The sequence below is a fragment of the Lolium perenne genome, chromosome 3 (assembly GCF_019359855.2).
Source record: "Lolium perenne isolate Kyuss_39 chromosome 3, Kyuss_2.0, whole genome shotgun sequence".
In the NCBI taxonomy this organism is placed as follows: domain Eukaryota; kingdom Viridiplantae; phylum Streptophyta; class Magnoliopsida; order Poales; family Poaceae; genus Lolium; species Lolium perenne.
The window spans coordinates 340,957,782-340,983,128 of record NC_067246.2 but is presented as its reverse complement, the minus strand read 5'-3'; the positions used below and the strand labels follow the sequence as shown (position 1 = coordinate 340,983,128).

Sequence of the window (25,347 nt, the reverse complement as noted above, 5' to 3'; positions counted from 1 at the left end):
GTACAGTCTTCACCGGTGATTTATACTTCAAGATTCATGAATAATGTACTCCCTCCATCTAAAACTAAGTGGTCTCAATTCCCTAAGAAAAATTTGGATGTATCTAGATACTAAAATGGGTCTAGATACATCTAAATTTTGATAAAGTTAAGACATCTTTTTATCGGTGGGAGTAGATACGAATATATCTATAACTAAACTTTTGACGAAGTTAAGACATCTTTTTATCGATGGGAGTAGATACGAATATATCCATAACTAAAATGTGTTTAGATACATCCGTATCTAGATAAAACTAAGACACTTATTTTTGAACGAAGGTAGTACATATGAAATCTTGTTTTTAAAGATCCTTACGATATAATTGTATCAGACTCATAGAAAATCTAGGAATCTGTTAAGAGTCCGCTCCTATCGGTAGGGCCCCGGTAAGTTGCACCAAGTGTCCTGCTGACATGAGGTATCTGACATGCACAATACATACTCTATTATCCACGCACACTTGCAAATTGCTAAACAGAAAAATAAAGATAAAGCTCAGAAGTGGATGAATTGTTTTGTCAAAAGTGATATATACAAGTATTAATTTAGCTTTACACGTTCTTGTCCGACTGGGCAATACAAAAATGCACAACCCAAATACAGAGTTTCATTGATCACACATTTGAAACATAGTTACAAAACTGCATGAATTATAAAACAATAGCTAGAGCTAAGCAAAGACTGTGATGAAAATTGCTGCGGAGAGTGCTAATACTACTACCATTACTACACTTGTTGGGGCACACAGAGAGCAAGCAACAGCTTAATATAAATAAGGTGCGATACTACGCTACGGCAAAGGCAAAGGCACTTGATAGACACAAATCGTCTAGACTTGCCAACATCAAACAAGAAAAACAAGCTCCACATTGGTCGAAGAAGAAGCTCGCCAGCTCAACTCCATCCATCAGCTGCAGAAAGAAGACGGGGAAATTTAAAATGTAATAGTACAACCAAAATTGCTACAGCGCATCAATCATGCCCAATTGATCTAGCAATATAAGATGAATGTTTTAGGTACATGTTGCAACAAAACTAAATCAACCGTGAAAAAATGGCCATGTATAAATACTAGATGGTCAACATACCAAACCGCGCTAGCTAGCTAACTCAATCAGTTTCTTCTTTTTCTTTGCGTAGACGTTTTCTCATACCAGTTGAGATAGCAACTCCAAATAAAAGTACTAGTCAATCAGCTAATTAGAAGGTTTGTTTAGAAATTCAAAATTTTGGCATGACAACTCCTATTTCCTTGACATTTACATCACAGATAAAATAATACAAGTGCATAGAGCTTGCACAACTCCTCCTTGAAACATTTAAAATACATACATAATTCATTCACCTCTCACCAAAATTGTGGAGCACAAGAGAATGGAGACAAAGAAAACTACCTTTCCTGCGTCGTCGGACCAGTGTCTGCACGTTGTTGACGATGCCCCTCCGCCACGGTTGATGACCTGCATGCACATCACCAGATTATAATCAAGAAATAATTAACATCACACACTACTAGGCCTATCTAGTTGATCAGCACTACAGTTGGTATATGTAAATTATTAACATGGACTCAAGAACATGAAAACATTCAAGTTCTAATCATGACCATCCAAATTCAAATGACACAAGGATCTACTCATCAGTAATAAGATTTTGATTCTTTATAACAAACACATATCCAAGTAGCAGCATCATACGGAGGCACCAATCCAGCCTCTTATGCACCAACCAGTACCACCACGCAGGGGTGTTGTTCAGTCGGTTACTCATCTTCACCAAGTCGATGCCCTTACTTTCTAGGGACTTCTTCCACCAGTCAACCATTTCGTTGATATATTCCTTTAGGTACTTGACGAAACACCTCGTTGGATATATATACTTCAGTTGAACAACAAAATGCTTGTATCATAACCTTCAGCACCAAACGGATTCAAAGGGAACCGGCGGCCCTTTGGGCATATCATTATTGCATGCAAGAAATATATTCAAATTTGTGTAACAAACAGGTCCAATCCATTCATAAATCACACAGCTCAAACGACATTTGACCAAAAAAATCCCACTCTAAGTGCACAAGTCTAACAAAAGTGGAAGGCAACACTCATTGCCTTCCTACGATAGAAGACATTAACAAAACCAGTGGATAGAAGTTCTATAATAGAACCAGTGGTTCGAAAAATAATTTGGACAAAAGTAATCCATTCTATAACCAGATACCCATGTACACTTGTACATAACTCAACTATCACAACTCATGTAAGCACACATTTATATTTTGTTTCACTTGTTATGTAGAAACAACATAAACATCGCTACTTTGAAAAAGAAATCAACAAATTTTGTACTCCCTCCTTCACAGTTTATTAGGCGCGCGCGTACCCCTAGGTCATCAATTTAACCTATATAATTTAAATTATATAATACAAAAATTATATCATTAGAAAATAGAACATCTAAACTTTATAATGATATAATTTTTATAACATATAACTAATGCTAACTTGATCAAATTTGCGACCTAGAGGTACGCGCGTGCCTTATAAACTGTGAGAGAGGGAGTACAACACACCAACATTACCCTAAAGAAAATACGTACATCTTGTTATACAAGATAACGCTTCATTCTTCTCATGTCACTATATCAAATGCTCTCACATGCAGTGCTCCAAAGATTGTGAATGCTCGGAAATTAACTTAATTTGCACAACTACCAAGGATCAACAAAAAATGACACTTGTTGGATCACACAACAATCAACATTCAACCTCTTATTGGCTTCTCAGGTGTACAAGACAGCCTCACAAATTGCCTTGCAAACTATATGAACTATCTTCATCAATCACACAAGCTACAAAAGTGAACTAGAACTGCAAGTGCACAATAACGAAAGAAGCGCAACAGGAAGATTCTACTTACATATTAGAAGTGGCAGATCACCCAGTAGGCTAAAAGAAGTAACATTGCCATTGGGTGCCGATGTCGATGAGCACTGAGCAACGTCATGGAGGTGTCCTTTGGCTTTGCTTCGCAGTTAATTCAAAGGTCAATTCATCGAGCTTCTAAACACCAACAGTTGATCCCACAATATGATCCTATAAAAAAATATGAAGTACAAAGGTCAATTTAACTAGAATGAGCATATTCAAATACCATAGTTTTTATTTTTCAAATTTCAATGGCAAACTTTTATACAGCAATAACAACACTAAAAGAGATAAAAATAACTTTGTAACCCAAGTATCCTTTAGAGGTTAAGTAGACGAATAGAAGATGTTATGCTCTCAAAAGCCCTGGCCTAGGAATGAAATTTACCAGCGCTGGGAGCAAGTATTGGTGGCAACTAAGAAACTCTGATTCACTTGGACATGTTACCGTGATGGAATACATTCCCATCAAAAAAAAGAATAGGTAAAAATAATTTTCGCAAGAGTGCTAGGTACATATACATTGAAAGTAATAAAATAACAACATGATTGACAGAAACTAAGGACATGCAGAAGGAACATACAGAGTACCCAGAGCACGGCATAATCAGGAAAGAGATAAATCTAATTTCCCACAATTACTTAACAAATAAATCACAATTAATAAACATCATTATTCCAGTTCGATACAGAAGAATCACCTTGGTATCCTAGAGCCACTCATGAATTTGCTTGCTCACGATACTGCCCTGCCGACGTCTCTCTCCTACTACTGTTGCAGTACATCTATGCCCAAGTATCCTGTACATGCCATTGCCTGCATAAAAATTAAGACCATGTATTTAACAGTTGAGAACGTTCTCAACTTCTATATGCAAGCATAGAGGTGTTTGAACATGAAAAAACCTCCAACTTTTGGCGATGGCATACATATGATTCTTGACCTTACATGTACAAGCATGGCTAGTTCTAAACATTAAACATGATTCCAAACACAGCTCGAGGAACCTTTTGATGCCAATGTCTACGAGCTTGAGGTGGAAGTTGATGGCCCATAGAAACTTGGTGTTGAAGGCTTGATAATAGCCTCTGAGGCTAGGAAAACATAATACTTCTTGACAAATTGTCTTCCTAAGTGTTTGAACATCCATGGAATCAAGACAAATCTTGTCAGCCTGCAATCAGGATAATAAGAAAATGTGAAGATAAAAACACTCAAATAAATATCAAGAAAAATACTCTTCAGGAATATTCATCCAAAACCTGACATGAAGAATACACATATTTCCATGCACATAAAAGAAAGAGGATTAACACTAACACGGTCCTACTCAATCCCTCTCCAAAAATTTTCTCAAGATTAAAAAATCTAAAAAATATGCAGGAACATGCTATGATCAACCAGTCAAGACTCCAAAAGAAGAAGAAGAACACAAGGAGACAGGGAATATTATTGAATTTAAGCATCTAACTGACAAAATTAGATTTACACATGATAGTAGAGTGAAACAAGAAGCATTTCTAAAATAAAAAAATTACTATGTGATTCACTCGAATCAACGCTCCGTGTTCTCAATGGCAAGTACGCACTACTCCCTAGACATCCCAGTAATCCCGCTTATCTCTAGCCAAATCCGACAACCAGAAAAATCTGCCACCATCGTGGCACAGAGCCAACCAGTCACATCTCACCGATACCTCACCTCTTTTTGGACATAAATAAAAACCTACACATCAAACATATAATTCAACAAAGACCACCGCTGAAACCCATGTGTGACACACAAACAAACAACCGACCAGAACTTCCTCAAATAAACGTGGTCAAGGCAAAACTGATGCTCAGCAGCTAGCGCGCAAGTTTTCTGCAATACCATACTATCCCATCCCGGAACATTACATATACAACACGACAGGCTTCGGAACCTGAAACCTTCGTTGATCGTTGCTTGCAACCATAGCATCACTTGAGCTAACCAAGGTGCTAGAAAGCTTCTCATCCTCCTTGTTATCCTCCAACAAGAAGAGCAAAGGTGATGGTCAGCTCTATTGTAGATTTTTCACCCAAAGAAAAACAATGGCGTCTACTCACAAGATGGAGATGTCATTCCCGGTTGTCACCTCAATTTGACCACAACATATGCAGAGGGCATCCGCGGACCCCAATCTTGCATCACACATGAGATCTTTGTCAGACTTTGCTACTCATATACATGAGTATCCAACGAGCACAGCCGGTCATGCTGCCTAGCTCGACTGTCAACTCCACAAGTAGGATACTTTGCATCACATCAAGGAAAAATTCTGGCATACTTGTGTGTCCATGCCTTGTCCATCAACTGCAATATGGGTAAAACAAATAAAGAAGATTAGTATTCGGTAAAGATGCATGTTGATTAAAACAAATACTACAACCCATTAGAGGTAATTACAATATTCCAATGACTCAAACAATTTCTAAACGTATGAATTTGTAACAGGACGAAAGAACAAAAATAAAGATTATCCCCTAAGATAACTAAGGTCATTTTGCAACACACAACTGGAATTGGATTACAGATACTTCATGGCACAAAATGAATTAATCAAGATGTAAGAAAACTATACAAGGAAGGCCTTAAATGATTCCAGGAACTTCATCTCTACATCTAGCACCCAAAACTAACTGCCGGTGTGTAGTAGAGCATGCTGGTGCACAAACCAGAAGGACGAACAATTTAACACCAAAATGAAATTGATACATTCAGATTGCAGAACTTCCAAACAACATACAATGTGCCACCACTGAGCTAGCTTGCCACTAAGTATAGTAATCCCTCGGATCCATAATAAATGTCGGAGATTTTGTACTAATCTAGTACAAAGTTTGTACTAAGTCGCCGACACTTATTTTGGATCAGAGAGAGTACATCAAGTTTAGACCCAATTAGCAATGATAAATGAGTGAGATTAAATTAGACAAGGACATGGGACATCAGCCACCACCTCTAGCACAAGGGATAAATGCAGAGAACTAACAGCCTAACACTAGACACAGTACTACACAAACACACCATAAGAGAGGAACGGGTATGCAGAGGAAGGCGGGGAGAAAAAGAGAGGCAGGGAGAAGAAGAGGGAATAGTAGCTTATATCGACGCTTCAAATGCTCTCTTGCCACTGCTTCCTTCCATCCTGCAGAATACAAGAGAGTCTTGCATAAGCATGCTTTACCATTGAGGTAAACAAGAAACTATTGATAGGCCTAACTACTGCCAATTACATGCTAATCAACTAAAATGCCAGGTCAAGTATTATCTTATCCAAGTAAGAGCGCAAGAACCAAATTGAGTATATACAAGAATCAGGAACATGAGTATCAGCTCTAAGAGGATATATAGCAAGAAGACCACATATTTATTTTAGACACTAGAGCTGCTCGACAGTAACCGAAACATCAGAGAACAGTAGTCAATTGTCCAAAATAAGCTAATCAAACGGTGGGCAAATATAACTTTCTTGTTCTTTACGATTAGCATAACCTTAACCAAAAAAGAGCTGAGATGAAGATCCGCAGGTGACATGACGGTGAGCACCAGCAATGCCTCATAATTTATCTACTCATAAGGGTAGATACTTGTCATGTGGAATGTCTCCACGCAAATTGATCTGAAAAATCATCAAAACTCAATTTGAACCGGCCTAACGTAAATCATAGACCAGAAATATACTAGCTAGGAGCAGCACCATAAATATGTAGACATGGAAAAAATTAAACGTAGCCACTCCTAATCGATCGCAAGACCAGCACACATGTCCTGAAATGCTGACAACAATTCAGGACTAGGAAACAATCACTTTGAAACTGAAACATCTGGAAGAGGAACAAACTAAGTCCATCAGGGAGGCACCTTGCTATGAGCCGTGGCGACCGTTCCTGTTGCCCGTCCTGGCTGCCTCCTTGTGCTTCACCACCTCACATACAGGAGCAAACATTGCAGCACGGTTATGAGCGGAGGTGAGGTGCAGGGAGTGCACGTGAGGGGGTGCTCACCGGCGTGCTGCGGCGGAGGCGGGGCGCCGATGAGCAGCAGCTCGTGGTCGTTCCCGGCATCATGGCTGTTGCCGTCGGGGGAAAGCAGCAGCGTGGTGGCCTTCTTCTTGTCATGGTGGCGGAGGCGCGGCTAGAGGTGCAGTATCCGCGCGGGGACTAGGCGGCCGGATGGATGGCTGTCGAGGGAGGCGCGCCATTTCCGGCTGGGATGCGCCGCCCTCGAAGAGCTCCGGCCGGCAAGAGAGGCGGCGCAGCACTAGGGCGCGGTTGGGGGCGCAGGGTAGCTGCGAAATCGGCCGGGAAGGCAGCGCCGGCGAGCGGAGGTGCGGCGGCGGGGGATTTTTGGGCGGCTGGTTGAGTGGGAGGGGAGTCGTGAGGGATTGAATTGAATTGAATTGAATTGAATTGGGGGATTTTCGGTGTCGATTTGAATTGAATTTCGGTGTCGCTTCGGAAACTGCAGCAAATTGATTTTCTCACGTCCGTCTCGTCATTTTGGGTTCCTTCCATCTTCCGGGTGTACTGAGCATATATATATTTCCGTATGTAATAGTACCAAGACATGCACAACCTTTTGTCATCAACTATTACCTGATGTGGAGTCAACATTAGAGCACGCCCCCCAAACCGTTGCCGGATCGAGCATTTGGGGGACGTGTTTTGTTCGTGTCGTGTTTGTGGGACGTCGCTCCCCGGTCGCGTCTCCAAAAAACAAAATTTTGGAATTTTTTTAAAATTGAGCGAAATTCGATTAAATTCATCCAAACTTAGCATAATTTACATAGATTCGAATGCGATTCGACTAAATTTAAACTAAACCTAATCTAGATGTATTTGCGGCGGCCGGAGGCGTCGTAATACTGGTGGAAGTTGTACATGTCGTCGGTGATGACCTCCTGCTTGACGCGCTCGTCGGGCTCGTCCTTCACCAGGCCGCTTGGTCCTGCCTCGTCGTCGTGGGTGAGGTCCACGAGCGGCTTGCCAGAGTCGCGGATGGACATGGCGATCGCCGTGTCCAGGTCGCTCCTCCAGGCGTCCTTGTCGTTCAGCGACGCCAAGCACGCCGCTCGCAGCCCTGGGCAGTCCTCGGGGTCGTCGCTGTTGGCGATGAGGCGCTGCTGCCGCTCGTACTCCGCCAGCAGCGCCGCCTGTGACGCTTCCTCCGGTTCCTCCTTCACCTCCGGCTTCGGGATGAGGAGGGCGCCGCCCCGCCTCTCTTGCTAGCACCGGCTGCCGCTGCCGCTGCCGCCTCGCCTCAGATTGACGGGCGTCACCGGCTCCTCCTTCACGCGGGTAGGAACGGTGTAGGGCGCCGAGCGGTACGATGAGGACGGCGTCTATCGGGCCGGTCCTGAGGAAGAAGAGTTCGAGGAGGACAAGTAGGAGGTCCTCCTCGGCTGCCATTGCGCTGCGGGAGACGGTGGCGGTGAGGGCGGCGCCTCCAACCTAGGAGCGCCGTTGCGGATGACGCTCTCGCGGGTGAGCCCCGGAACGCCCAAGAACCAGGCACGCCCGTCCTTGCTCTAGCTGTTCGGCCCGCCGATGAGGCCATCGGTGCTGCGCATCTCCTCGTCGTACATGGTCTTGAAGTACGTGGCCCACCACTTGTCGTTGTTCTTGGGTGCCCAGGTCGGATCCGCCCGCTCCTCGGCGCTGAGTTCAGCCCACCGAGCCATGATGATGTCCTTCCATTGCTCCGTGCCTGGCTTCGGCGGCGGCGGTGGCGGGATGCCAATGCCGTTCATGGCCATCTTCCAGCCGCCGCGGCGATCTTGCGGGCGGACGAGGACGACATTGCTTGGGGCAGCGAGGAGAAGATCTGGGGGGCGGCGACGAGAAGGTTTGGGAGCTGTGAGAGATTGGGACGAACCGCAGGGCCTCTTAATGTACAGCGGCGGCAGCGGGTGGTTGCACGCAATAACGCCGGCGCGGACGGCCACAGGGCCATGCACGACGAGACGTGTCCATGCGTCGCCTGGAAAAACTGGGACGCCATTAACGTCGCTTGACCAAAGGTAGGCGACGGGGTTTTAGGCTTCCGAGCCGGTGACGCATCGGGCCTGCGTCGCTTCGCCTCGCTTTTCGTTGTGTCCGGCGTGCTTGGAGCGTCCCCTGTGGGACGGGGACGGGCTCGGGGCGCTGGACACCGTATCGGGCCGCGCCGGACAAAAAAACGGCATTGGGGGACGCGGCTGGAAGCTTTTTTTTTTTTTGTCCGGCGAGCCCCAAATCGGTTTGGAGGAGGCGATTGGAGATGCTCTTAAATCTTAATTAGGTCTATATATATATATATATATCTCAATCCTTAATTCGTGGAAGCGCCATTATTCATGATGTCAGCGGCATAAGATATGGATGTACCGGCGTAAACATAACCATGAGAATTTTCCCGGTTTCTTGTTTTCGGGTTGGTGTTTATTTGTACTAGGTATCGTACTTGTACCCACGCGCGCGAGCTAGCCAGCGTTGCGGCCGGGCACCGGGCAGTGGTAGGAAAAAATGGCGTGGCGTCGGTAATTCTAAAAGGAGTACGTATCTCTCGCGGGTGGGCTTCAAATCCAGAAAGAAGAAATAAAAAAAAGGATGTACAGCTAGTCGATCCAGATGGAGCGCAAATTAAACACGTACGTACGTGACCGTGCATGATTCGATCGGAGCCAGCCAGAGTGGCTAATTACACGTAAATGAGACAGACAGATTTCACGGCTGGCCAGCTGTCCGGCTGACGCAATGCAAGCGGTAGAGAAAGAATGAGTCCAAATGGCGTACGTTTCATTCGGATCGAGCTCCGTAATTTATCAGCCGCGACGGCAACGTTGCGTTGCGCGCGTGGTCCAAATGCACACGCTCAACATGCAACCACATCCTCGCGCGGCGCTCTGAATTTGGGATCCAGCCAGCGCGCGTACGTTTCATTCGTACACGCTCCTCCGCTTCCTCGCCAGGATCACAAGCCTGGACGCCAACGACCTCGTCGCGCTCTCCGGCGCGCACTGCACCTCCTTCCAGGAGCGCCTCTTCCCGCAGAACGAACGACGTCACCCTCAACAAGTGGTTCGCGTCGCAGCTCAGGCTCACCTGCCCGGCGCTCAACACCGACAACACCACCAACAACGACATCCGCACCCCCAACGTCTTCGACAACAAGTACTACGTCGACCTGCTCAACCGCCAGGGCCTCTTCACCTCCGACCAGGACCTGCACACCGACGCCAGGACCAAGCCCACCGTCACCAGGTTCGCCGTCGACCAGGCCGCCTTCTTCGACCAGTTCGTCTTCTCCGTCGTCAAGATGGGCCAGATCAACGTGCTCACCGGCAGCCAGGGACAGATACGCAACGACTGCTCCGCGCCCAACAAAGGCCGCACCAACGACGACCTGCCGTGGTCCGTGCTCGAGACCGTCACCGAGGCCGCCCAGAGCTTGGTGTTGTAGATATGCGCTGTGGATAGGTTGGTTCAGTCCATCCATCTCTAGCCTACGTACTTTCTTCCCAAAGTTGTAGCTTTATTAGCGAGCCGTGTGGTAATGGTTTGGGCTTTGAGAGCCACAGTTGATGCATGTGTGTTTAGTTTCTTGAGCAACTCGACCAGTTTAATAATCACGAGATGGTTTTTGGTGTGTCGAATGACGACTAGAAAATTGAGATGAATATTTGATGTTATTTTCAATATATGACTGATGTCTGTTGTTCCTTTATTCGACTATTATTTAACAAAGGGCATGTGCCCGCATATAAGTTGTCGTCTTTGTGGTATTTTCCCTCACGGCTATGCTCACTTAATTTTAAAATACATCTTACACACATTTTCAAATATCAAAAAAAAGGGATTTCTATTTTCGTGCCCTCGGGACCTTAGTTGTGCTCAGTTTTCTCCAGCTCCTTAGTTTTTCCTCAGTTTTCTCCAAGTCCTTGTTTGAAACGCACAGAAGCAGCTAAGACGGCAGGATTCCCGTTTAGTTGACCGTTCCGTGCTAACGTGTGGGGCCGCGTTGCGTGGGGCTGGTAGAAAGGGACCGCGTGGGACAGGACGAGATAGCGTTTGGTTGCACGTGAGCAGGAGCTGGGTTTTGTCTCTCTCGACCCAAATTGGTATTTTCCCTTTTAAGAGTAACTTTTTCAGCCTCCTTCTCTCCTTCTCTCTGCCTTTTTTCACCTAATTAGTATCAAATCTAGAGAAGCTTGCATTTCTGTCTTTCTTCAATTATTATTTGTGCCTTTTGGCCCTCGTTGTTTGCCCAATATGGCATCAAATCTAGTAGGGAGCCCAATCTAGTACTCCATATGGTCCATATGTATGTAGTTAAATCTAGAAGCAAATCTACAGGGAATGTACGATAAATTTACAAGGTCATATAGTAGAATAGGGATAGATAATAGGGATCCCTCACTAGATAATAAGCTGCATTCAGCAGCCAAACATGGTAGGGTTCGAGGTTCTTCACAGCACCATCATACTAACAACATAACAACGAGGGATCCCTAGCTAACAACAAAGGGATCCTAACAACAAAATGGAGGAGGCAGCAGCAGCACACGTCCAGGACTCCGCCACCCCATCTGCCTCTGCCTCCACTTGTTGCTCCCCTTGGGAGCCTTGGGCTTGAGCGGAGGCATGCGCCCGGCGGAGATCTCCACCCGGCCCGGATCTTTGCGGAGGTGCATGCCGAGCGCCATATGCTTGGCGCGGAAGGAGTGGGGGTTCACCGACGCGCCGACCTTGGGGTTGGTGTTGCCGATGTTCTCGGCATGCGTGAGGAGGCAGTTGAAGTCAGTGCCGCCGAGCCTCCTAGTGCAGAAGGGGCACCTGTAGACACCCTTGGCGAAGTAGGAGACGTACTGGTCGACCTGCAGCCTCCGCAGCACCTGGCGAGTCTTGATGTCATGGTGCTCGTCGTCGCTGCCGACGTTGCTGCCGCATACCGATCCATATCAAACGGGAACTATTAGTGAATGAGTTGCAACGATGACTACGTGCATGATAACAAAGTTAGGAAAAACAGAGGCAGCCTAGGGTGGACACGATTATATGTCTACATGGATGTAGTCAGCGAAACAAAGCTCATGCACAACAGATTTGTACACAGAAATGGTTCGCTGAACCCTCCCTGTAAAAATCTGTGCCCACAGATTCATCATAGGCAAAGAAACAGATTCCAGATCTGAACTTGAACACATTCCAGATTATTTGCAAAATGAAACGGTTGATATCTTTTGATTCGTGCATAAAATAACTGATTGAGATCCTATGATTACTTGCATAAATTAACTGATTGAGATCCCATTATTACTTGCATAAATTAACCGAACGGCCGAACCCCAAATCTTAAACGAAATCAAGGAGGGATCAAAGCAAAATGGAATAAAATTGGCGCAAATATTATCCCAATACTCATCCATCCACAGATCCATCTACACCAGCAAAAATAGGGTTCAAAAAGGAATGGGGAACAAAAAAGAAAGCAAACAGTAGTTACCTCGTTCCATGCGTCCTCCATGGAGGTGTCGTAGGGGTTCGGGGGCGGGACGTACGGCACCTCCTCGTAGGGGTCCCATCCCGGCGGGATCTGAGCGCCACCGGCGGCAGCAGCCTCCGATGCACCGGCGGAGGAAGCGGCGACGTCCGTTGAGGGGACGGCGTCGAAGAGGGAGGTGTCGCGCTTGGAGCCGACGGCGCCGTGGACGATGGGATTGGCATTCTCCTTGTCCATCTCGCCGGCAGAGGAGAGGGAGAGGAAGAGGGTTTTTTTGCTTTGGAGAAGATGATGGGACGTGAGAGAGGCGGCGTTGCGTAGGCGAGTGAGAGTGACAGAGATAGTGGGAGGAGGCGTCTATAAAGGCAAGGGGTGGTTAATGCGACCCGCGTCCTACGCGTCCACCGCTGCACGTCTGCACGTCTTGGACTTCTGCAATGCGACACGCGTCCACGATTGCACATCTTCGACTTCGCACCGCGACCCGCGTCTACGCGTCAACAATTGCACGTCTTCCATTTCTGCACCGCAACACGCGTCCTCGAGTCTAACCCTGGAAATTTAGATATACTCAGGTATATTTGTATTGCAAATAATTTGAGATAGGCCAAGATGGGTTTCATTGTACAAAACACGCATTTTCCATTTTTTAAATCTCATATTTGAATCCCTTAGTCTTTTTATTACATAGGTGCCCTTGGTTTCTTGATACTACTCAGTTTTGCCCTCTCCCTCCACAAATTCTCTCACACATGCAACATTGTCCTGATTGGTCTAGCCCATGTCACGCGGATCGTGCCCACCGACCGTTGATCGTATGATCTAACGGGCAGGATAACCCCTCTCTCTCTCTGTCGGCGGTTACCTTCCACTCTCTAAGTATGCTAAAGGGCGGTTTTCTGTATTTATTTTCACGCGCTAAAAATTATAAACTCTTTTAGGCATTACTTTTCACGCAAAAAATGATAAACCATCACCGATTTGTTGTAGCCATTAATTTTCACGCAAAAAATGATAAACCATCACCGATTTGTCGTAGCCATTAATTTTCACGAAAAAATGATAAACCATCACCGATTTGTTGTATCCATTACTTTTCACGCAAAAAAATGATAAACCATCACCGATTTCTTGTAGCCATTACTATTCACGGTAAAAATGATAAACGAACCAATCTATCTATCTCTGTATTTGAAGTTTGGAAGGGTTCACCATCTAGTTATGTTAACTTTCGAGGTTTTGACCTGAAAACAAATGGGTATTATAAAGGGAAATAAAAGTTCAAAAAAATGTAAAAACGAAACAATCTACCTATCTTTGTATAGAAGATCGTCTGTATGATTTTTGAGGTCATTTAGAGAAGGTAGAAAAAAATCCCTTTTGAGAAGGCCGAAAAAACCTAACTTGTTACAAAAGCTGGTTTCAGTGAGACCTAACCAAATTTGGCATACATTATGCCATATCTATAACAACAAGGAATATCTAAAAGGGAAAGTTTCACAAAATTTGAAATTTAGGGCGAAAATGATGCCATACATGATGTTGTTTTTCGAGATTTTGACCTGAAAATCAATTGGGTATTATAAAGGGAAATAAAAAGTTCGAAAAATATAAAAATGAAACAATCTATCTATCTATGTATAAAAGATCAGCTGTATGAAATTTGAGGTCATTTAGAGAAGGTAGAATAAATCACCTTGTTAGAAAAGTTGGTTTCAAAGGAGACGAAACGGCATGCGTTTAAGCAAAGTGATTTTTTCGAACATCTCCAAATGACCCCAAATTTGCCATACATGATGACGTACATACGTGTAACAAAAAGGAACCCTATCTAAAAAGTGTCAAAAAAGTTTGCCCAACCGTATAGCTCTATCAAAAAGAACCTCACCATGACGCTAGTATAACTTTGGGCTTAGTTACAAACTTTCGTTACCTAACCTTCAACACGAAACTTGTTTCAAATCACTTTTGGCGTACAAGAAACAAATCCCACCTTGATTCGAGCACCACCGCCTCCAAACTTTGCCGATGCCGATATCGGCATGGTCAGAACGGCTATGCTCGCCGCCACTGCTAGGTCACCGTCGGGATGCACCCTCAATCTCGTCCCCTCATTCGATCACTGACACACCAGAGATACCGCCGAGGCCAATGCCGAACGTACATGCTGATGCCAATGCCGAACATGCATGCACGCCGCTGTGGGCACGGCCACGCCGCCCCGCTATGCTGGACGCCACAGACCACCGCGAGGTCTTTCCCTTCGCCACCACACTCTTCTAGCACCCATCTATACACACCAGAAAGGAGAGACACTAGTTTTCTCTACATTGCTCGCGTTCGTGTCGGACACGGTCAGTTAAAGTTTTTGAGGTGGTCCTGCTTGATCAATATAGAGCTAAAACGACCTACGACGATTTAGGGCTTTCACCACATAATCGGAACATCCTACACGTGATTGAGCCTGGCAGCCACGCAAGATGATAATAAACCAGCCCTAGATAAGGCCTAAAAACCAACATGAAGTTGATTCCCGGAACATCTTATCTAGGGCTAGCAAACTACACCCTACGTGTTACTGGATCCTTCAACCCGTTTGCAAGGCCTAACTATGTAGATATTAAACTAATCCTTGAAGAACAAGGAGCAATCGTAACGGATCGGATCTACTAAATAATGACTAAGCAAGGTGTCACCTTTGCACCTCAGATCGACGCAAGGGTGGCTTTCACTCTCCTTGATCATATTGTATCATCCTCCTCTCTTGATCCTTGAAAACTTCCTCCACACCAAACTCAAAACAACTCATTAGAGGGTTAGTGCATAATCAAAATTCACATGTTCAGAGGTGACATAATCATTCTTAACACTTCTGGACATTGCACAAATGTGGAGCTCGTACAGTTCTTTATAAATATTACGTTGATATCTTCTGGCCAATGTCCAATTTTTTTTAGCGAACTTGGAATGCCGCTGAACAACATCTAGAGGTTTTAGCCAATATATTGAATGGAAAATAACAGACCATGATCAATAGAGTAAAATCGGACTATCCGTACAGAACTGTTATTTAGGACAATTATGATGCTGACAAAAAAAATCGGGAAGAATAAGGATCTGTTAACAATATGGCTAATAAGGGCTATATGTAAATCTGGTTCATACTCCCTCCATCCAAAAATAAATGCCTCGACTTTTTCCATGTATTTACAACCAAGATGTGTCTAGAACTCTAGATACATCCGTATGTAGATAAAATTAAGACATTTATTTTTAGATGGAGGTGGTATATTTGTTATGGGCCAATGTGTGCCAACATAGAAAACATGTTATGTGATATCAGCTCAGCAAGCAAAATAAAAGTAGTTCTTGCGAGAAGAGCTGAGTAGAAATAAAGTATAGCCACATAATATTCACACTATCCAAACTGATTGCTCACAAAATATGATGTACTTACAAGGATAGCGTAAATGCTTAATAAATATAGCTAGCTGCAGAAAAATGAGCATGTGAATGATAAATATTATTTAGCCAAACACACAACAAAACAACACTTCTCTGACATGATCTTAACAATTAGAATAGTGGAGCAAAAGCTAAGAGTGGAAATTGCATAAATCATGATCTCCCTGTAGAAACGAACAACTACTGAACTTGGAAATCACATGGGCATCCAATTGAACCCCTGCAAGTTAGTAGACAATAACGTAAACTGAATTAGCATAATATGTATCTAACTGAGCCTTCACCCAACTTTCCTTCAAAATCATTATAAGTAAACATGAATATCTTGTGAACCCGGAGTAAGGACTAATGAATCACGGCCAGAAAAAAATAGGACATGCACAATCCAAATCAGCACAACTGAAGTACACATGGTGGGAGATGGATGCGCTAATACCTGCTGCATAGATCACGTCAAGATCTGGCAAATATGATTGAGAAGAGGAGATGCTCAGGCATCCCAAAGAAAATCACTCTCGTCTTCCGGCTGGGTAATTCCTAGTAGGAAATCAAAAATTAAACCACCTTGTGATTTTCTCAAGCAGTCGACATGTATAAACAATTTAATCTATGCCCAGGCTAGGAGAATAGAAGAACCTGTGGGATCGCTGAACCAGTAACAACAATGATCCGGTAGGTAAGATATGGTACACCACAGTTATAGACTATTTCCTTACCGGTGGCACGGGCTCTAATCTGGACATACCAGTGGTAAAAGATGACATAATACAAACTGAATCATGTGGCTGCCTATTTATCAATTAGCATGCCAAGATCTTGCAAACGAGAAATTCTGTTCATCCACCAAGAACCAATTCACGGAAATAAACACATAGAGGATCAATTACCTGGTGCTGCATCTCAGCCGTTGCCACCAGTTGCCTCCTCCTCTGCACGCCGCTGCCGCCGGAGATGCCCGTCACCATCTCCATATCCATCTCCAGTGACCCGGCCATGGCACTCGCTCGGTCGGCGGCATGACTCCTCTCGCTCTCCTCGACAATTAAAAGTCAAAGTCTAAGTCATAGTCACACGCGCTAACCACACGCGGTGGACGGCGATGGGATTCTACTTATAGAGATTGCCAACCAGGTTTGAAGTACTAGGGAGAGGTAAAATTATGAACGGGAACAGAGATGAGCTCTTCGGTTCTCTCATTGCGCTCATCTTGGTTGCTTGATGGAAAGAATGGACGGTTTAGATGGCTAATCACATGGATTGCTGACATGGCATGGACGTCCCTAAACGAGGAGCTGAAGTCCATGCGGTGGTTAATTCATTCCCCCTTGTTATCGATGGCTCATTTTCCGGAGGCTAGTTATGGGCCAAGAGTAGACCAAACGGCACTTATAGTGCATCGTGCGCATCACCAACCTCAGTCCTCCAACTCCTTAGCACATCTGCATTGGGTGATGCATTACACACTGTGTGATCCTGCTGCCAAATTAATGTAGAAACTAGCATATTCGATCGACTCGCTACGGTCCTATGCCAAGCGGTACAGTCTTCACCGGTGATTTATACTTCAAGATTCATGAATAATGTACTCCCTCCATCTAAAACTAAGTGGTCTCAATTCCCTAAGAAAAATTTGGATGTATCTAGATACTAAAATGGGTCTAGATACATCTAAATTTTGATAAAGTTAAGACATCTTTTTATCGGTGGGAGTAGATACGAATATATCTATAACTAAACTTTTGACGAAGTTAAGACATCTTTTTATCGATGGGAGTAGATACGAATATATCCATAACTAAAATGTGTTTAGATACATCCGTATCTAGATAAAACTAAGACACTTATTTTTGAACGAAGGTAGTACATATGAAATCTTGTTTTTTAAAGATCCTTACGATATAATTGTATCAGACTCATAGAAAATCTAGGAATCTGTTAAGAGTCCGCTCCTATCGGTAGGGCCCCGGTAAGTTGCACCAAGTGTCCTGCTGACATGAGGTATCTGACATGCACAATACATACTCTATTATCCACGCACACTTGCAAATTGCTAAACAGAAAAATAAAGATAAAGCTCAGAAGTGGATGAATTGTTTTGTCAAAAGTGATATATACAAGTATTAATTTAGCTTTACACGTTCTTGTCCGACTGGGCAATACAAAAATGCACAACCCAAATACAGAGTTTCATTGATCACACATTTGAAACATAGTTACAAAACTGCATGAATTATAAAACAATAGCTAGAGCTAAGCAAAGACTGTGATGAAAATTGCTGCGGAGAGTGCTAATACTACTACCATTACTACACTTGTTGGGGCACACAGAGAGCAAGCAACAGCTTAATATAAATAAGGTGCGATACTACGCTACGGCAAAGGCAAAGGCACTTGATAGACACAAATCGTCTAGACTTGCCAACATCAAACAAGAAAAACAAGCTCCACATTGGTCGAAGAAGAAGCTCGCCAGCTCAACTCCATCCATCAGCTGCAGAAAGAAGACGGGGAAATTTAAAATGTAATAGTACAACCAAAATTGCTACAGCGCATCAATCATGCCCAATTGATCTAGCAATATAAGATGAATGTTTTAGGTACATGTTGCAACAAAACTAAATCAACCGTGAAAAAATGGCCATGTATAAATACTAGATGGTCAACATACCAAACCGCGCTAGCTAGCTAACTCAATCAGTTTCTTCTTTTTCTTTGCGTAGACGTTTTCTCATACCAGTTGAGATAGCAACTCCAAATAAAAGTACTAGTCAATCAGCTAATTAGAAGGTTTGTTTAGAAATTCAAAATTTTGGCATGACAACTCCTATTTCCTTGACATTTACATCACAGATAAAATAATACAAGTGCATAGAGCTTGCACAACTCCTCCTTGAAACATTTAAAATACATACATAATTCATTCACCTCTCACCAAAATTGTGGAGCACAAGAGAATGGAGACAAAGAAAACTACCTTTCCTGCGTCGTCGGACCAGTGTCTGCACGTTGTTGACGATGCCCCCTCCGCCACGGTTGATGACCTGCATGCACATCACCAGATTATAATCAAGAAATAATTAACATCACACACTACTAGGCCTATCTAGTTGATCAGCACTACAGTTGGTATATGTAAATTATTAACATGGACTCAAGAACATGAAAACATTCAAGTTCTAATCATGACCATCCAAATTCAAATGACACAAGGATCTACTCATCAGTAATAAGATTTTGATTCTTTATAACAAACACATATCCAAGTAGCAGCATCATACGGAGGCACCAATCCAGCCTCTTATGCACCAACCAGTACCACCACGCAGGGGTGTTGTTCAGTCGGTTACTCATCTTCACCAAGTCGATGCCCTTACTTTCTAGGGACTTCTTCCACCAGTCAACCATTTCGTTGATATATTCCTTTAGGTACTTGACGAAACACCTCGTTGGATATATATACTTCAGTTGAACAACAAAATGCTTGTATCATAACCTTCAGCACCAAACGGATTCAAAGGGAACCGGCGGCCCTTTGGGCATATCATTATTGCATGCAAGAAATATATTCAAATTTGTGTAACAAACAGGTCCAATCCATTCATAAATCACACAGCTCAAACGACATTTGACCAAAAAAATCCCACTCTAAGTGCACAAGTCTAACAAAAGTGGAAGGCAACACTCATTGCCTTCCTACGATAGAAGACATTAACAAAACCAGTGGATAGAAGTTCTATAATAGAACCAGTGGTTCGAAAAATAATTTGGACAAAAGTAATCCATTCTATAACCAGATACCCATGTACACTTGTACATAACTCAACTATCACAACTCATGTAAGCACACATTTATATTTTGTTTCACTTGTTATGTAGAAACAACATAAACATCGCTACTTTGAAAAAGAAATCAACAAATTTTGTACTCCCTCCTTCACAGTTTATTAGGCGCGCGCGTACCCCTAGGTCATCAATTTAACCTATATAATTTAAATTATATAATACAAAAATTATATCATTAGAAAATAGAACATCTAAACTTTATAATGATATAATTTTTATAACATATAACTAATGCTAACTTGATCAAATTTGCGACCTAGAGGTACGCGCGTGCCTTATAAACTGTGAGAGAGGGAGTACAACACACCAACATTACCCTAAAGAAAATACGTACATCTTGTTATACAAGATAACGCTTCATTCTTCTCATGTCACTATATCAAATGCTCTCACATGCAGTGCTCCAAAGATTGTGAATGCTCGGAAATTAACTTAATTTGCACAACTACCAAGGATCAACAAAAAATGACACTTGTTGGATCACACAACAATCAACATTCAACCTCTTATTGGCTTCTCAGGTGTACAAGACAGCCTCACAAATTGCCTTGCAAACTATATGAACTATCTTCATCAATCACACAAGCTACAAAAGTGAACTAGAACTGCAAGTGCACAATAACGAAAGAAGCGCAACAGGAAGATTCTACTTACATATTAGAAGTGGCAGATCACCCAGTAGGCTAAAAGAAGTAACATTGCCATTGGGTGCCGATGTCGATGAGCACTGGAGCAACGTCATGGAGGTGTCCTTTGGCTTTGCTTCGCAGTTAATTCAAAGGTCAATTCATCGAGCTTCTAAACACCAACAGTTGATCCCACAATATGATCCTATAAAAAAAAAATATGAAGTACAAAGGTCAATTTAACTAGAATGAGCATATTCAAATACCATAGTTTTTATTTTTCAAATTTCAATGGCAAACTTTTATACAGCAATAACAACACTAAAAGAGATAAAAATAACTTTGTAACCCAAGTATCCTTTAGAGGTTAAGTAGACGAATAGAAGATGTTATGCTCTCAAAAGCCCTGGCCTAGGAATGAAATTTACCAGCGCTGGGAGCAAGTATTGGTGGCAACTAAGAAACTCTGATTCACTTGGACATGTTACCGTGATGGAATACATTCCCATCAAAAAAAAGAATAGGTAAAAATAATTTTCGCAAGAGTGCTAGGTACATATACATTGAAAGTAATAAAATAACAACATGATTGACAGAAACTAAGGACATGCAGAAGGAACATACAGAGTACCCAGAGCACGGCATAATCAGGAAAGAGATAAATCTAATTTCCCACAATTACTTAACAAATAAATCACAATTAATAAACATCATTATTCCAGTTCGATACAGAAGAATCACCTTGGTATCCTAGAGCCACTCATGAATTTGCTTGCTCACGATACTGCCCTGCCGACGTCTCTCTCCTACTACTGTTGCAGTACATCTATGCCCAAGTATCCTGTACATGCCATTGCCTGCATAAAAATTAAGACCATGTATTTAACAGTTGAGAACGTTCTCAACTTCTATATGCAAGCATAGAGGTGTTTGAACATGAAAAAACCTCCAACTTTTGGCGATGGCATACATATGATTCTTGACCTTACATGTACAAGCATGGCTAGTTCTAAACATTAAACATGATTCCAAACACAGCTCGAGGAACCTTTTGATGCCAATGTCTACGAGCTTGAGGTGGAAGTTGATGGCCCATAGAAACTTGGTGTTGAAGGCTTGATAATAGCCTCTGAGGCTAGGAAAACATAATACTTCTTGACAAATTGTCTTCCTAAGTGTTTGAACATCCATGGAATCAAGACAAATCTTGTCAGCCTGCAATCAGGATAATAAGAAAATGTGAAGATAAAAACACTCAAATAAATATCAAGAAAAATACTCTTCAGGAATATTCATCCAAAACCTGACATGAAGAATACACATATTTCCATGCACATAAAAGAAAGAGGATTAACACTAACACGGTCCTACTCAATCCCTCTCCAAAAATTTTCTCAAGATTAAAAAATCTAAAAAATATGCAGGAACATGCTATGATCAACCAGTCAAGACTCCAAAAGAAGAAGAAGAACACAAGGAGACAGGGAATATTATTGAATTTAAGCATCTAACTGACAAAATTAGATTTACACATGATAGTAGAGTGAAACAAGAAGCATTTCTAAAATAAAAAAATTACTATGTGATTCACTCGAATCAACGCTCCGTGTTCTCAATGGCAAGTACGCACTACTCCCTAGACATCCCAGTAATCCCGCTTATCTCTAGCCAAATCCGACAACCAGAAAAATCTGCCACCATCGTGGCACAGAGCCAACCAGTCACATCTCACCGATACCTCACCTCTTTTTGGACATAAATAAAAACCTACACATCAAACATATAATTCAACAAAGACCACCGCTGAAACCCATGTGTGACACACAAACAAACAACCGACCAGAACTTCCTCAAATAAACGTGGTCAAGGCAAAACTGATGCTCAGCAGCTAGCGCGCAAGTTTTCTGCAATACCATACTATCCCATCCCGAACATTACATATACAACACGACAGGCTTCGGAACCTGAAACCTTCGTTGATCGTTGCTTGCAACCATAGCATCACTTGAGCTAACCAAGGTGCTAGAAAGCTTCTCATCCTCCTTGTTATCCTCCAACAAGAAGAGCAAAGGTGATGGTCAGCTCTATTGTAGATTTTTCACCCAAAGAAAAACAATGGCGTCTACTCACAAGATGGAGATGTCATTCCCGGTTGTCACCTCAATTTGACCACAACATATGCGAGAGGGCATCCGCGGACCCCAATCTTGCATCACACATGAGATCTTTGTCAGACTTTGCTACTCATATACATGAGTATCCAACGAGCACAGCCGGTCATGCTGCCTAGCTCGACTGTCAACTCCACAAGTAGGATACTTTGCATCACATCAAGGAAAAATTCTGGCATACTTGTGTGTCCATGCCTTGTCCATCAACTGCAATATGGGTAAAACAAATAAAGAAGATTAGTATTCGGTAAAGATGCATGTTGATTAAAACAAATACTACAACCCATTAGAGGTAATTACAATATTCCAATGACTCAAACAATTTCTAAACGTATGAATTTGTAACAGGACGAAAGAACAAAAATAAAGATTATCCCCTAAGATAACTAAGGTCATTTTGCAACACACAACTGGAATTGGATTACAGATACTTCATGGCACAAAATGAATTAATCAAGATGTAAGAAAACTATACAAGGAAGGCCTTAAATGATTCCAGGAACTTCATCTCTACATCTAGCACCCAAAACTAACTGCCGGTGTGTAGTAGAGCATGCTGGTGCACAAACCAGAAGGACGAACAATTTAACACCAAAATGAAATTGATACATTCAGATTGCAGAACTTCCAAACAACATACAATGTGCCACCACTGAGCTAGCTTGCCACTAAGTATAGTAATCCCTCGGATCCATAATAAATGTCGGAGATTTTGTACTAATCTAGTACAAAGTTTGTACTAAGTCGCCGACACTTATTTTGGATCAGAGAGAGTACATCAAGTTTAGACCCAATTAGCAATGATAAATGAGTGAGATTAAATTAGACAAGGACATGGGACATCAGCCACCACCTCTAGCACAAGGGATAAATGCAGAGAACTAACAGCCTAACACTAGACACAGTACTACACAAACACACCATAAGAGAGGAACGGGTATGCAGAGGAAGGCGGGGAGAAAAAGAGAGGCAGGGAGAAGAAGAGGGAATAGTAGCTTATATCGACGCTTCAAATGCTCTCTTGCCACTGCTTCCTTCCATCCTGCAGAATACAAGAGAGTCTTGCATAAGCATGCTTTACCATTGAGGTAAACAAGAAACTATTGATAGGCCTAACTACTGCCAATTACATGCTAATCAACTAAAATGCCAGGTCAAGTATTATCTTATCCAAGTAAGAGCGCAAGAACCAAATTGAGTATATACAAGAATCAGGAACATGAGTATCAGCTCTAAGAGGATATATAGCAAGAAGACCACATATTTATTTTAGACACTAGAGCTGCTCGACAGTAACCGAAACATCAGAGAACAGTAGTCAATTGTCCAAAATAAGCTAATCAAACGGTGGGCAAATATAACTTTCTTGTTCTTTACGATTAGCATAACCTTAACCAAAAAAAGAGCTGAGATGAAGATCCGCAGGTGACATGACGGTGAGCACCAGCAATGCCTCATAATTTATCTACTCATAAGGGTAGATACTTGTCATGTGGAATGTCTCCACGCAAATTGATCTGAAAAATCATCAAAACTCAATTTGAACCGGCCTAACGTAAATCATAGACCAGAAATATACTAGCTAGGAGCAGCACCATAAATATGTAGACATGGAAAAAATTAAACGTAGCCACTCCTAATCGATCGCAAGACCAGCACACATGTCCTGAAATGCTGACAACAATTCAGGACTAGGAAACAATCACTTTGAAACTGAAACATCTGGAAGAGGAACAAACTAAGTCCATCAGGGAGGCACCTTGCTATGAGCCGTGGCGACCGTTCCTGTTGCCCGTCCTGGCTGCCTCCTTGTGCTTCACCACCTCACATACAGGAGCAAACATTGCAGCACGGTTATGAGCGGAGGTGAGGTGCAGGGAGTGCACGTGAGGGGGTGCTCACCGGCGTGCTGCGGCGGAGGCGGGGCGCCGATGAGCAGCAGCTCGTGGTCGTTCCCGGCATCATGGCTGTTGCCGTCGGGGGAAAGCAGCAGCGTGGTGGCCTTCTTCTTGTCATGGTGGCGGAGGCGCGGCTAGAGGTGCAGTATCCGCGCGGGGACTAGGCGGCCGGATGGATGGCTGTCGAGGGAGGCGCGCCATTTCCGGCTGGGATGCGCCGCCCTCGAAGAGCTCCGGCCGGCAAGAGAGGCGGCGCAGCACTAGGGCGCGGTTGGGGGCGCAGGGTAGCTGCGAAATCGGCCGGGAAGGCAGCGCCGGCGAGCGGAGGTGCGGCGGCGGGGGATTTTTGGGCGGCTGGTTGAGTGGGAGGGGAGTCGTGAGGGATTGAATTGAATTGAATTGAATTGAATTGGGGGATTTTCGGTGTCGATTTGAATTGAATTTCGGTGTCGCTTCGGAAACTGCAGCAAATTGATTTTCTCACGTCCGTCTCGTCATTTTGGGTTCCTTCCATCTTCCGGGTGTACTGAGCATATATATATTTCCGTATGTAATAGTACCAAGACATGCACAACCTTTTGTCATCAACTATTACCTGATGTGGAGTCAACATTAGAGCACGCCCCCCAAACCGTTGCCGGATCGAGGCATTTGGGGACGTGTTTTGTTCGTGTCGTGTTTGTGGGACGTCGCTCCCCGGTCGCGTCTCCAAAAAACAAAATTTTGGAATTTTTTTAAAATTGAGCGAAATTCGATTAAATTCATCCAAACTTAGCATAATTTACATAGATTCGAATGCGATTCGACTAAATTTAAACTAAACCTAATCTAGATGTATTTGCGGCGGCCGGAGGCGTCGTAATACTGG

The 25,347-nt window shown here is 43.3% G+C and overlaps 1 protein-coding gene, 2 long non-coding RNA genes and 1 pseudogene across 34 annotated transcripts; 1 reads left to right on the top strand and 3 right to left on the bottom strand.

The window, feature by feature from the left end:
* Positions 1 to 513: 513 nt before the first annotated feature.
* Positions 514 to 1,497, bottom strand: LOC139838663 (uncharacterized). Its single transcript, XR_011756435.1, has 2 exons — positions 1,437 to 1,497; positions 514 to 953 (listed from the first exon to the last, which is right to left on the bottom strand). It is a non-coding gene; the product is annotated as an uncharacterized lncRNA (long non-coding RNA).
* A 999-nt stretch (positions 1,498 to 2,496) lies between these two features.
* LOC139830057 (uncharacterized) lies at positions 2,497 to 7,473 on the bottom strand. Of its 17 annotated transcripts, none has more exons than XM_071828753.1 (9): positions 7,000 to 7,471; positions 6,857 to 6,920; positions 6,095 to 6,140; positions 5,280 to 5,305; positions 5,088 to 5,133; positions 4,893 to 4,979; positions 3,916 to 4,141; positions 3,668 to 3,783; positions 2,497 to 3,134 (listed from the first exon to the last, which is right to left on the bottom strand). In XM_071828753.1, exons 4-8 carry the CDS (start codon positions 5,300 to 5,302, stop codon positions 3,677 to 3,679), a joined length of 489 nt encoding a protein of 162 aa, XP_071684854.1. In that variant the 5' UTR covers positions 5,303 to 5,305; positions 6,095 to 6,140; positions 6,857 to 6,920; positions 7,000 to 7,471; the 3' UTR covers positions 2,497 to 3,134; positions 3,668 to 3,676. The 17 variants fall into 17 exon arrangements, 7 of the variants coding, with proteins under 7 accessions (XP_071684854.1, XP_071684853.1, XP_071684852.1 ...); XM_071828752.1 differs by having other exon boundaries at positions 6,857 to 6,911; XM_071828751.1 differs by having other exon boundaries at positions 6,857 to 7,471.
* Positions 7,474 to 8,541: 1,068 nt separating this feature from the next.
* Positions 8,542 to 10,699, top strand: LOC139838304 (cationic peroxidase SPC4-like; annotated as a pseudogene).
* Positions 10,700 to 17,991: 7,292 nt separating this feature from the next.
* LOC127346007 (uncharacterized) lies at positions 17,992 to 24,951 on the bottom strand. 16 transcript variants are annotated; one of them, XR_011756423.1, is made up of 11 exons: positions 24,484 to 24,951; positions 24,341 to 24,404; positions 24,177 to 24,247; positions 23,971 to 24,098; positions 23,578 to 23,623; positions 22,375 to 22,788; positions 21,356 to 21,624; positions 21,151 to 21,266; positions 20,438 to 20,614; positions 18,915 to 18,981; positions 17,992 to 18,431 (listed from the first exon to the last, which is right to left on the bottom strand). It is a non-coding gene; the product is annotated as an uncharacterized lncRNA (long non-coding RNA). The 16 variants fall into 16 exon arrangements; XR_011756421.1 differs by having other exon boundaries at positions 24,341 to 24,395; positions 24,484 to 24,950; XR_011756418.1 differs by having other exon boundaries at positions 24,341 to 24,950.
* Positions 24,952 to 25,347: the final 396 nt, after the last annotated feature.

Bases quoted from the DNA above. Each gene is read 5' to 3' on its own strand.
- LOC139830057 (XM_071828751.1), bottom strand. From the start codon at position 5,302: ATGGACAAGGCATGGACACACAA. The intron at 5,134-5,279 runs GTATGCCAGAAT...GTGTGATGCAAG, and splicing joins GACAAGGCATGGACACACAA to ATTGGGGTCCGCGGATGCCC. The intron at 4,980-5,087 runs GTGACAACCGGG...TTCTTGTTGGAG, and splicing joins TATGTTGTGGTCAAATTGAG to GATAACAAGGAGGATGAGAA.